General features: G+C 35.4%; 1 protein-coding gene across 1 annotated transcript; it reads left to right on the plus strand.

The window, feature by feature from the left end:
* The first annotated feature begins 283 nt into the window (after positions 1–283).
* Positions 284–6824, plus strand: LOC133796961 (potassium channel AKT1). The gene is made up of 11 exons (XM_062234680.1): positions 284–677; positions 1370–1732; positions 1815–1872; positions 1959–2276; positions 2373–2618; positions 2714–2812; positions 2896–2928; positions 3017–3202; positions 3332–3526; positions 3654–3729; positions 5538–6824. Exons 1-11 carry the CDS (start codon positions 490–492, stop codon positions 6455–6457), a joined length of 2682 nt encoding a protein of 893 aa, XP_062090664.1. The 5' UTR covers positions 284–489; the 3' UTR covers positions 6458–6824.
* Positions 6825–14084: the final 7260 nt, after the last annotated feature.

Genomic DNA, 14084 nt, shown 5'->3' on the forward strand with positions numbered 1-14084 from the left:
GTACATATTTGGTACTCTATTTTTTTAAATTGAACATATTTAGAATCTTAATTTCAAATTTATTAATTTTACTAATTTAATCAAATTACTCTTCAATATTATATATAACTACTCACATTTTAATTGTTTTGACAAAATTTTTTCAATTAAGATACTAAATATTTATGTATTTAAAATAGGACATTATTAAAAACAAGAGGAAACCATGACGAAACTTTACAAAAAATAAAGGGTACCAATTTTTCATAAGAACGAAGCTGATTCAAGAAAAATTAACAGAACATAGAGTTGAAGACCGAGAGAGAGAGAGAGACTACGTGTGTGCCTATAAACAATTCCATATATGTATTTTATATAAAAACTTATTATATAAGCAGAGCCAGTCCTTTATATAGAGTAGTATTAGAGCAAAGTTGGGAAGGAACATGCAAATAAAAAAATAATAAAGAAAAAGCAGAGAGCTAGAGACAGAGCAGATCGAGTACAACAATGGCGGTGAATATGACTAACATGGGGATGTTCAGGGTGTGTGGTCAAGAGGAACTTGAGCAACTTTCACGAGAGGGTAGTCACTATAGTCTGTCAACTGGGATATTACCTTCGCTCGGTGCCAGAGCCAGTAATCGGAGGAACAAACTCAAGTGGTTTATTATCTCTCCATATAACCACCGCTACAGGTAACTTCTTCTTCTTCTTCTTCTTTCTTTAATGAATTGTAAAATCTAATTTTCGTAATTATTAAATATATATATATTTCTTGGGTAGGTAAGAAGTATTTCAGGTACGTTTAATGACATTGAGTATTGTGAAATGCGTTTTTCAAAGCACAAAATCGGTTACGGCTTTGCTCTGGTTTTTTACGCCGTGTTATTTTGTATTTATCTTCATTTTCATATCAGAAAATTTCATAATTCAAATAGAGAATTCTAGATATGTTTTTATATATTGGTAGTTTCTGTAATCTGTTACTGTGTTTTTCAACTTTTCTAGATTCTTGGTTTTCTTTTCAGTATATTGTAAAGACGACAAAGAATTTTGTATGCCTTTGTTATTTGTTTTTTTAGCTTGTTATTAAATTACACATATTTCTTTCTCCTTTCTGGGATTTTTTTAAAAACTTGTTTTACTTTTTCAAAACAAAAAGTTTGGTGAATACTTTGGGCATAGACTCTGTTTTTTCTGTGTTGCTTTGTTATACTTGATTTTTAAATTAATTCTTAATTGGTGGCCATAAGAATTGTTGATCACATGATTTATGTGGGAAACTGAGCTGATTTGAAAATTCTTTTGACCATTTTCTATTTGGACTTTCCGGGAAATTTCAGAACCCATTTCTTTTTTACTAAGACAGAAATACTGGGTTTTGCAGGGTATGGGAAACTTTTCTTGTGGTTCTGGTAATCTATACTGCTTGGGTTTCACCATTTGAGTTTGGTTTCCTTCAAAAGCCAGCGGGACCACTAGCAATTACTGATAATGTCGTCAATGGATTTTTCGCTATAGATATTATTCTTACCTTCTTTGTAGCTTACTTAGACAGAACCACATACCTACTTGTCGACGAGCCAAAGCAAATTGCCTTAAAGTATGCAAAGTCCTGGTTGGTTTTCGATGTCATTTCCACTATCCCAGCCGAGCTTGCCCGAAAGATTTCTCCTGCGTTCAGATCATATGGCTTATCCAACATGCTTCGGTTATGGCGTCTTCGAAGAGTTAGCGCTCTATTTTCAAGGTATATTGGTTTTAGAATAAAATCGGAGGTAGTCACTTTTATGTCTTGTATTGAATGACTAATTTTTCTTTCATTTTATCAGATTGGAGAAGGATAGGAACTATAACTACTTCTGGGTTCGATGTGCCAAACTCATATGTGTAAGTATTTTTAATGATTTTTTTCCTGGGTTTGCTGTGCAAAACTTGTACGTGTAGCAAGTCTTTATTTTTGATGATTTTTACAGGTTACTCTTTTCGCTGTTCACTGTGCTGGATGCTTTTATTATCTTATTGCGGCACGTTATCATGACCCGAAAAGAACTTGGATTGGGAGTTCAATGGGAAATTTTCTTGAACAAAGCCTGTGGATTCGTTACGTGACTTCAATATATTGGTCTATCACCACTTTGACAACCGTAGGATATGGTGATTTGCATCCCGTGAACACAAGGGAGATGATATTTGACATTTTCTATATGCTCTTCAACCTTGGATTGACTGCCTACTTGATTGGTAACATGACTAATCTTGTTGTACATGGAACCAGCAAAACGAGAAAATTTGTGAGTAAATTCTTTAGTCTCTTGATTTGATTTGATATGTACTGAACGTTCTATGTCTAAAGTTTTTTTGTTTTTGTTTTGTGGTGGAATCTTTAGAGGGATACCATACAAGCTGCCTCTAGTTTTGCTCAGAGGAACCAACTACCACTTCGGCTGCAGGATCAGATGTTGGCACATTTGTCTCTTAAGTTTAGGACAAATTCAGAAGGACTCCAACAACAGGAGACTCTCGACTCTCTTCCTAAAGCTATCCGATCCAGCATTTCACATTATCTCTTTTACTCTCTTGTTGATAAGGTGTACTTGTTTCGTGGGGTTTCAAATGATTTGCTTTTTCAGCTGGTAATTTCGAAAGCCATCTCGTTTATGTGTTTTCTTACCTTTTCCCCTCTTACTCGTTCTATATTTATTTATGTATTTTTCTGTACATTTTAAAGGTCTCAGAGATGAAAGCCGAATACTTTCCACCAAAAGAAGATGTTATTTTGCAGAATGAAGCTCCCACAGATTTCTACGTACTTGTCACTGGCTCTGCGGTAAAAAAGTTCAATATCTGCAAATCTGATGCATCACAAGTTCACTCATTTATATAACTAATAGTGTTTAAAATACTTCACAGGACCTGGTAGTGCTTATAAATGGAGTCGAGCAGGCAAGTCTATGAATTCTGTGACAATTCTTCGGTATCACATTCAGCATCCTTGATCATTGAGATTCTAATAGTCATTAACTGTTTACAGGTTGTAGGAGAAATAAAAAGTGGTGATCTGTGCGGTGAAATTGGTGTACTGTGTTATCGGCCTCAGCTCTTTACGGTACGCACAAAGCGATTGAGCCAGCTGCTCCGGCTGAACCGTACGGCATTCATGAATATTGTTCAGGCCAATGTTGGAGATGGAACCATAATCATGAACAATCTTCTCCAGGTATGTGTAGCTTTTCATGCAAATCTTTCACATAATTCCAATCAGAGAATCATTTTCCATATTTTATAAGATCTTTATATGTTGGCATTGAACGTATTTATGTTGTCTTTTCTTTGTTTGGTGGCACAGCATCTAAAGGACCTTAAGGACCCCATTATGGAGGGAGTTTTGTTGGAGACAGAGAACATGCTAGCTCGTGGTAGAATGGACTTACCGCTCAGTCTCTGCTTTGCAGCTCTTAGAGGAGATGACTTGATGTTGAATCAGTTGTTGAAACGGGGTTTGGACCCAAATGAGTCTGACAACAGTGGAAGGACAGCCCTGGTGTGTGAAAATTATCTGTTTATGTTTGTTTTATCACTTTCTATTTATGCATTTTTAGTCTGAACATAATAATGCTAATTTGATAATGATATTTACTTGTGTATTTCTTTTGTTCGTGTAAAAACAGCACATAGCATCATCCAAAGGAAGTACGAATTGTGTGCTTCTTCTTCTGGACCATGGGGCAGAGCCTAATTCTAGAGGTGCTTTTTCTTTTTCTATTTTCAAATTTCTGTGTTTTTTTTTCCGGGGGTGGGGGATGAAGGGGCAAGGAGTCACTTTGACTAAGTATTGGAACTAGGAGTAGGGCCAACTATTATTAAAGCAAGTAGAAGAAGATAATGCAAATTTTTTTACTGTCATTCATTCATTCATACTTATTTATTTATTTGTTTTTGCTATTTTTTAAGTAGAGTCTAGAGATTATAAAAAAGATTTAGGGGAAGACTTGCATTGCATTATTTTAAGTTACTCTGTTAGGAGAAGGGAGTTTGTTTGTTTTAGAAACTAATAATGTAATAACAAATTTTTTTCCCCCAATCATGGAGGATAAACAATTGACTTATATTAGTGGTTACGTAGTCTAATTTTAAGTCAAATAGTCCCAACTAAAATTCAAAAATATTTACTTGGGTTGATTTAGTCTTTTCCCGATCAGTGTCTTTCCAATATTAAATTAAAAAAATACTAAAAATTGTGAAGAGAATTTAGATAAATCTGGTTAATTGACTTCTTTAACACTACGTGTTCAATTAAAAATAAAATTTAGTTTTGATTTGGTCTGCGCAATCACTAACCATAGCCAATAGCCTTCGCACAGAACCAAAAAAAAAAGTATACTAGTAATAGAAGTCTACAATAATTAAATTCCTTAGTTGTTTATTGTTATAGTTGTAGCCACATTTCAAGATCCAAGAAATAGATCAATTCTTTACATTTCTTTCCCCGTATTCTTATCTAGGGAAGAGTTTTTAAGTCAAACGTTTCTATTTATATATATAATTAGTTGATGAAGGTGAAGCAATGTGCCTCACCTGATTTTGTTTCCTTCATTTGGTCGGTTTTTTATAATATCTTTCTTTTCGTGGATGACAAAAGAATAAAAATGAAGTATATATATATACAATTTCTTATTTAGGCCACCAACTATTTGATATGCTGTATTTCTTTTGTTTCACATATCTTGTCTATGGAGTTGAATGAAAATAAGTGACATTGTAATCGAATCTGAAACAGTTCATTCATATCATTTATTTATTTATATATAATAAATAAATGAGTACTTCTGTAGTCATGCATGTGCAACCTCTCACGTCCTCGTAGCTAGTTTACGAAACAAAACTTTTCATTTAAATGACGGTGTCAATGATGTAATCTCCTTTATAATTCGGATTAAAATATGAAAGCATGAATCACTATGTCATCTTTAACCATGCAATTTTCCAAGTTGACTTGTGGGAATCTATCATTTCCACACTCAACAAATGGACATTATTATAAGTAGACCTTGCTAGTTGTAGTTACATGCATACATTCAAATATGTCAGAGCTAGTACCTTTACTTTATCAACAACTGGTTTGTGTGTTGATTTCACAAAATAATTTGCAATATATATATATATATATATATTTTTATCTATTAATGTTTTTTATTTAATATCATCATGTAATTGTGGATAGCATGTGTCCCCTTCCCTAATGTGGACCACACTGTAGTTCTTCCATAAATGTTCTGCAATCTATTACTCGAATTAAAAACTCTAGCTAGGAGGAATATATACAGATAATATATCCTTATAAATATTCCTTTGTCAACTCTACAATGTATAACTCTTCAACTCTCTTATTAGGGCCAACCTTTATTTATTATTTTCTAGCCCATGGATGTCTCATTTATTTATAACCAATCATATAACTATCTAAGATTGATGAATTTCAACTATTTTTAATTTTTGAAAAGTTAAAACACATCTTTCTTATAGTAATGTTGACTTTTTTCTCTTCGTTGCAGACTCTGAAGGCAATATACCACTATGGGAAGCAATACAAGGCGGCCATGACCATGTAGCCAAGTTATTACAAGAAAACGGAGCTGTTTTGGATGAAGGTGATGTGGGGCATTATGCATGCATTGCCGTTGAGCAAAACAACTTAAACTTACTCAAGGAAATAGTTCGGTATGGTGGTAATGTCGCAGCTGCTCAAGGCAATGGCACAACTGCTCTCCACGTGGCCGTCAGCGAAGACAATATTGAAATGGTCAAGTTCCTTCTGGAACAAGGTGCTGACGTTGACAAAGCAGACCTTGATGGTTGGACCCCAAGAGCCCTAGCTGACCAACAAGGTCATGAAGAGATCAAGTCCCTTTTCCAGTACAAGAAAGAGGCTAAAATTCAATCTATCATTGTCATTCCTGAGGTTGAGAGAGACAACAACAAGGTTCGCTTTTTGGGCAGATTCACAAGCGAGCCTAACATCCGGCCTGTGCCTCAGGAGGGCTCCTTCCCTGGCACAGACGGTTCATGGGGCCGTAACCGGCCTAGGAGAAAGACCAATAACTTTCACAACTCATTGTTTGGTATAATGTCTGCTGCCCACAATGTGGATAAAGGACCACTTTTCTCTGTTAGCATGACAAAGAGTCCTAGAAGTGCAAATGCGACTACTAACCCTCCTAGAGTGACCATTAGTTGCCCTGAAAAGGGTGAATATAAGGGCAAACTTATTCTTCTTCCTGGAACATTTCAGGATCTGCTTGAATTCGGTGCCAAGAAATTTGACTTCTCGACAGTTAAAGTGGAAAGTAAAGAAGGAGCTGAAATCGATAACATAGAGGTAATTAGAGATGGTGATCATCTTGTTTTTATTAACGGTGATGACAAGGAAAGTGGAGTTGAAAACCAGAAGTCTCAGACTGAAGGGGATTTATAGTAGTAGTAGTACGTATTGGGGTACTCGGTGGATGTTCAAATTTTCAACATGTTACTGCCACATGCCAGATCAATGAAGTGTTGGGAAGAGCTGTGGTTCAAAATATACTAACATTTTTTTATTTGTTTTGGGAAGGGAATGTTCTTTTTGTTCAATTAAAAAGTCAAGGATGACACGAGCAGAAAGATCAATGTAAGAGAGAAATTTATGTACATGCAAAAAAAATGTGAAAGCAATGTACAAGAATACGTGAAAAGAATTATACAAAAAGCTTACTCCATTACCAAATCCAGTGGAATGTATGCTACGAGTACATTGTATATAATGAGATTATGTAAATAATAATGAATGAATATATTGACGTAAATTCAATCTTTAAATCACCTTCCTAAGGTATACGTAGTTAATCGGTCATCTCATCATCAACATAGAGTAACTCACTGCTCACCTCATTCTCTGGCTTCATACTGCAATACATTTCTGCAAAGTCCACCGAAGCTTTTGCATCTAAGGTTGAACTCTCCTCTACTGGTCAGCTCTTCAAGTGTCTTGGCATCATAGGTTCTCTACCTTGTATAGTTTTATACTAAAAAACAGACATGCCACGATTGTAAGTTTGAGCTTCTGAGATGCATAATCATATTAAATCCACTAATGCCACCAAATAATAGCTATAAAAGTAAACTCTCTTGTTAACGACCAGAAAATTAGACCAAAAACCAAACTAAAACAACAAAGTGCGGCACTCCAATCTTGTTTATAGCTGTTGTAATTACTCTAAAACAACAAGACTCAACACAAATAAATCCAAACACAAGAATCAGATAACAATAATTATACTGAACAAGAAAGAATTAAACTAAAAACAGTAAAAGAAAAGAACAAAGGCACCAATTTTATACCGGTTCAACCATATTTCTATGGTCTAATCCAGTTCTTCCAAACTAGGAGTTCCACTAGGCACACAAGCCACAATTGCAGCTGCTGTGATCTTCTTCTTGAGGTTACAAACACAGTTGCCAAACTTGAACTGTAACCCACTCTCGAAAAAAACTCTCACTCTCAGCCCAATACAATTCTCTCTTAGTATTTCCCAATGTCTTTTTCTCTATGTTCTTCTCTCTTTAATCTCAGCTTCTTACTTACAAAATGAAATAAGGCACTAGCCTTTGTAGAAAATATTGTTTTTTATTTTCTGTTATTATTCTAATTAAATTGGTATCCCCAAGAATGGGAAACCAATCTGTACACAAAATATTTTTTTTCCTTTTATGGAGTATTTTAGGTTGATTTAGTACCATTGTAATTACCCTAGAATATTTGGTATTTAATACCAAATTAGTCTATAGTTTGTAAATTGTCTATTTAAATGGCAGTGCTCTCAAAGAAATAATATCTTAGAATATATTTTCCACATGGTATCAGAGCCGATGCCCTCACCCTAAGGAATCACAATTTTTTTCTCCCTCAGAAATCGTTGCCTACCCTCAAATTGTAGTCTTTTTTTCCTTCAATATCGCTGCCTTCTCTTCTTCCTCATGGTCACCTTACCTGATCCCACCATCTCTAATGATACCACATCCGACTCCACCATCAACAAGGGCTCTTCTAATGCCTCTCCTTCTTTATTTGATGACAGCTAGGCCTTGACAGCAGCACCACCCGAGTCTTTCCCATTTTCTCCAGCCCAAATCACTCAACTCCATCAGCTATTGAGCACGACAACCAATGCTTCCGCATCTAATCCTTCGTCTACTTCCACTCAAGGTACCTCTGTTGCCTTCAATGCTAAAAAATTTGCCTGGATAGTAGACTCTGGGGCTTCAGACCATATGATTGGTCAGTCCAGTCACTTTACCACTTATACTCCTTGCCCAGGTACTCAAAAAATTAAAATAGCTGATGGTTCTCTTTCTTCTGTGGCTGGTAAAGGATCCATTACATTATCATCTTCCATTATACTCTATGATGTTCTTCATGTTCCCAATCTTTCCTGTAATCTTCTTTCTGTCAGTAAAATAACCCATGATCAGCAATGTTTTGCTTCGTTCTCACCACTTGGTTGTAATTTTCAGGATATGTCCTCGGGGAAGATGATTGGGAATGCGAAGGCATGTAGCGGGCTGTATTACTTTGATTCGTTTCCTCCTGCTCAAGTTGATAACGCTTTTCTTTCTGGTTGTATTTCTGCCAATAATAATGATATAATTTGGTGGCATTATAGGCTAGGTCACCCTAGTTTTTCATATTTAAATATTTATTTCCTAAGTTGTTCCAAAATAAAGACTTGAGCTTACTTAAATGTGAAATTTGTCAATTCGTCAAACATACACGTGCTGTATTTCGTTCTATCCCCTACAAATCAACTCAACCTTTTAATCTTATTCATAGTGATATATGGGGACCATCTAGAATAACCAATACTACAAATACAAAATGGTTTATCACTTTTATTGATGATCACACACATGTTAGTTGGGTGTTTTTGCTTAAATCCAAATCTGAAGCTGCCATGGTTTTTAAAAATTTCCACTCTATGATCAAAAATCAATTCAATGCAAATCTCCAAGTCTTACACAGTGACAATGGAACTGAATATTTCAACTCAATCTTAGGTGATTATCTTCTTTCTCATGGCATTGTGCATGAAAGTTCATGTGCAGGCACACCCCAACAAAATGGGATTGCTGAACGAAAAAATAGACACCTATTGGAAATTGCTAAAGCAATTATGTTAACAAACTCATGTTCCAAAACATTTTTGGGGTGAGGCTATCCTAACTTCTGCCTATCTTATCAATAGAATGCCCTCTCGAGTGTTGAACTTTCACACTCCTCTATCTATGCTTCTCAAGGTATATCCAAATACACTGCTGGTTTCTAATCTTCCCTTGAAAACATTTGGGTGTGTTACTTATGTTCATGTTCTCGGTCCAAACTGATCTAAGTTTGATCCTAGAGCCCTTAAATGCGTCTTTTTGGGTTATTCTTCTACAAAAAAGGGATACAAGTGCTATCATCCCCCCTACTCGTTGTCTCTATGTCTCTATAGATGATACATTTCATGAAGAAACACCCTTTTATCCCAACCTTTCACTTCAGGGAGGGACAGTGAGTGATGTTTCTAGTTGGGATACCTGTCTTCCCAAGGCTTTTCCTGAAATTTCAGAGTTTCCAAACTCATCTAAGCAACAACAATCTCCGCCACCTAAGACTAAGGAGCTCTTAGTCTACTCTCGGCGACCAAAACATCATCAAGTAATACAGTCCACTAATGCTCCAACATCTCATGAATCTGATCCACAGACTACTCCTGATGTAAGTAATCCTTCTCTTGAACCTATTTTACTTGATAATATTCCTAATGTTGAGTCTTCCAGTGTGATTGAACCTGAGTCTGAGTTACCTATTGCCAAAAGAAAGGGAGTTCGGAGTTGTACTCAACACCCAATGTCCAAATATGTTTGCTATAGTAAACTCACTCCTCACTATAGAGCCTTCCTGTCAAAAGTTGAGCAAGTGGTAGTTCCCAAGGATATTGCCGAGGCACTTGCACAAAAAGAATGGAAGCAAGTAGTGTATTACGAAATTGGGGCGTTAGAAGCCAACACCACATGGACAATTGTCAATCGGCTAGAGATAAACATGTGGTAGGGTGTAAATGGGTGTTTACAGTTAAGCACAAGGCTGATGGAACAATTGACCGGTACAAGGCAAGACTAATTGCAAAGGGGTTCACTCAAACACATGGTGTAGATTACAACGAGACATTTGCTCCTGTTGCAAAGCTAAATACTGTGAGGGTCCTGTTATCTATTGCTGCCAATCTAGATTGGCCCTTATAGCAGCTAGACATAAAAAATGCCTTTCTCAATGGATATTTGGAGGAAGAAGTTTATATGAGAATTCCTCCAGGCTTCGAAGACAGATATGGAAAAGAGAATGTATGTCATCTGAAAAAATCTCTCTATGTTCTAAAATAGTCTCCAAGGGAGTGGTTCGAAAGATTTAATCAGGTGATAAAAAGGCATGGTTACAAACAAGCTCAATCTGATCACACAATCACACGGTTTTTCAAACAGTCACAAGAGGGTAAGGTGACTATCCTCATTGTTTATGTCGATGATATGATAATAACAGGTGATGATTATGAAGAGCAAGACAAGCTTAAAGGTGTACTAGCCCAGGAGTTTGAAGTGAAAGACCTTGGACCTATGAAATACTTTCTAGGTATGGAGGTGGCAAGGACTAAACAAGGAATTTCAGTATCACAGAGAAAATACATTCTAGATCTTCTCAAAGAAACCAGAATGAGTGGTTGCAAACGTGTAGCAACTCCAGTTGAACCAAAAGGCAAGTACAAAAAGAATACGAAAGAGAAGACGGTAGACAAGGGAATGTATCAATGATTAGTGGGTAAATTAATCTACTTGTCTCATACCCGACCCGACATTGCTTTCACCGTGAGCCTGGTTAGTCAATACATGCACAATCCTCTTGAAGAACATTTAGAAGCTGTGTACAGAATCTTACGTTACCTAAAGAAAACACCTGGGACTGGCTTATTGTTCAAGAAAAATGAAAAACGAGGTGTTGAGGCATTCACCGATGCTGATTGGGCAGGATCAGTTGAGGATAGAAGATCAACCACTGGCTATTGTACCAAAGTTTGGGGGAACTTAGTTACTTGGAGAAGTAAAAAACAGTCAGTAGTAGCTCGAAGTAGTGCAGAAGCGGAACTTAGAGCTCTTGCTCAAGGAGTATGCGAGCTAATCTGGATTAAACGTATATTTGAAGAGCTGAAACTTCAAAGAACGAAGCCTTTGAAGTTATATAGTGACAGCAAATCAGCAATCAGCATTGTACATAACCCAGTTCATCATGATAGGACGAAGCATGTGGAAGTGGATAGACACTTCATTAAAGAAAAAATTGAAGAGAAAGAGTTATGTGTTGTGTATGTTCCCAGCAAACAACAGCAGGCTGATATTCTAACTAAAGGCTTATCGAAAGATAGTTTTAATGAGATTGTTTTCAAGCTGGACATGTGGAATCTCTATGCACCAGCTTGAGGGAGGGTGTAGAAAATATTGTTTTTTATTTTCAGTTATTATTCTAATTAATTTGGTATCCCTGAAGAATGGGAAACCAATCTGTACACAATATTTTTTTTTCCTTTTCTGGAGGATTTTAGGTTGATTTAGTACCATTGTAATTACCCTAGAATATTTGGTATTTAATACCGAATTAGTCTATAGTTTGTAAAGTGTCTATTTAAATGGCAATGCTCTCAAAGAAATAATATCTTAGAATATATTTTCCACAACCTTTTATACATAACCAATTGAGACAAAATAGGTTGGATTTTACACAATAAAAGAAAAATATTTTAACATAATTCTAAAAAATAGAATCTTGGACAGTTATGTTAGTTGATGAGGATTATATTCCACAAATTTCACATTAATCCACATCAAACTAACTAGCGTAGGGAACTTTCCAATGTTTAGAACCTTTGTACCTGCATCTGCAGGATTCTCTTCACTAGGCACTTTCTCTAATCTAGAACAGCCTCACATCTATATGTTTTGTTCTCTCATGATATAAGGATTTTTACACAAATGTATTGAAGATTGACTGTCAGAATATACCATTACTTTAGTCTTTAGTACCTGATCTTCTTCTAGTATTCCTTTGAGCCAAACAACTTCTTTGAAAGCTTCTATAGTTGCCATGAATTTAGCTTCAGTTGTAGATAAAGCTACTACTGGTTGAAGTTGAGATTTCCAATTTATACAACATCCATTTAAGAGAAAACAGTAAGAGGTCAATGATTTTCTTGTGTCCTTATTTGATGCATAGTCTGAATCAACACACTGTTCAAGTTTGATATGTTTCCTTGTTCTTGTGTACTCTAAGTGTAGAGTCTAAGAACTTTACTTAGCTAGTTAGATAGTAGTATAATAGTAATAGTAGTAGTATTTTTATGACTGTGGATTTTGGTTCAGACCGGGATTTAATTGGACACTCGTAGTAACACTTGTAGATTTTCTAAGTTTAACCTATAGTTTAAGAATATTAATTTTAACCTAAAATTTGATTAATATGACTGATATTGATGGTGATATTTATTATATTATAAGGTTTAGATAGACCCAATAAGAAAGTAACACTTGTATTGTGTATGTTTAATGATAATTAAGTATTTTTGAGGAATAAGTTTATTAAGATAAATATTTGAATAACCTAGGATCTGTCAGCAGCTTTGAAATCGTTAGAGGACTTAGTCAAGGCTGTTTACTCAATTCAAATTAGGCTGAAAATGTGCAATTTCGTGTTTAAATATTCAGCGTATGCCGATATATCGCAGTACGGGGATACGAAAAACACGTAACTTCGCACGATCACCTTGACGAGCCTCGGGCATATTGGCCCAGGCGATATATCGCCTACAAGGGGCGATATATCGGCTCCTTTGATACATTTTTGAATGTTTTTTAAAACGTTCTCATTTTAATCTTAAACTCTTGATAAGTCCAGCATCTTTCTGACTGAGTCTTCAGCCTCTGCTGAATGATAATTCAAATATTTTTCACTTAAAAAGCCATTATTTTATTCAAGTTCAATGAAGATCTTTTCATTCTTGAACTCTATAAGTAGGACCTAGTACCCAGCCATTTATTCATTCATCAAGCTAAGTTCAGAGGCTGCAAGCTGCTAGGTTATTTTTGAGTGCTTAAACACTTGGATTGAGATTATAAGCTTAATCATTATAAGCTTACCAAACACTTGGGAAGTAAGGTTTATAGCACATTTCGGTTCAAGGTGTAGTTCAGTCATAGAAGCATTAAAGGTATTCTAAATTCTAGTTCATTTATGTATTATTTCCTTAAGTTCTTATAGTTTTCTACTCAAAATCCTAACTCTATTCTTTTTTCGTGGTTAGGAAATCTAAGACCTTGAACATAAGATTCTTGGTAAGTACATTTTCAATGGTATAGTTCTTTTATTCTTTTCATCCATTTTTCATTAGTATACTCATCTTTCTTTGATGGTTTTTTAGGAGTGTTCCAAAGTCTCATACCTGTTCTCATATCCCGGTATATTTGGTAAGGAAAATAGGATAGGATTCTATATGAGAATATGTTATCTTATGATTTATATGTTATGTTAAATGTTATCTTATAATTTATGTGTTATGTTATATGTTATAATATGTATGATTGTAGACTTGGGCATATGACTTGTATAACTAACAAGCCCCAATAAATTTATGGGCATATGACTTGTTCAGTTTACGAGCCCCAAGTAATAATGGCCATTATAGTATGTGTGACATATGCTTATGATATGTTTTAGTATATGTTTTATGTATATGATTTATGTGTTAGATTTTCCTTTCTAGGCATTAGGCTCACTCCTTTATGTTTATATGTGCAGGAAAATAGTTTTGGTGGCGGGAAAGGTTCTTAGAATTTTGGGGATGTGTATTGAGGCGGGATGGAATCGATGGACCGAGCGTTCGATTTGAGGATGAAGTCTCTTTAATTATGGTTTTCTATGTATTTTTTTTCCTGCAATTGGTTGTAATAAATTTTAATTAAGTTTTCATTATGTCAAAGTTATG

Source organism: Humulus lupulus, chromosome 8, assembly GCF_963169125.1.
Source record: "Humulus lupulus chromosome 8, drHumLupu1.1, whole genome shotgun sequence".
Classification (NCBI taxonomy): Eukaryota; Viridiplantae; Streptophyta; class Magnoliopsida; order Rosales; family Cannabaceae; genus Humulus; species Humulus lupulus.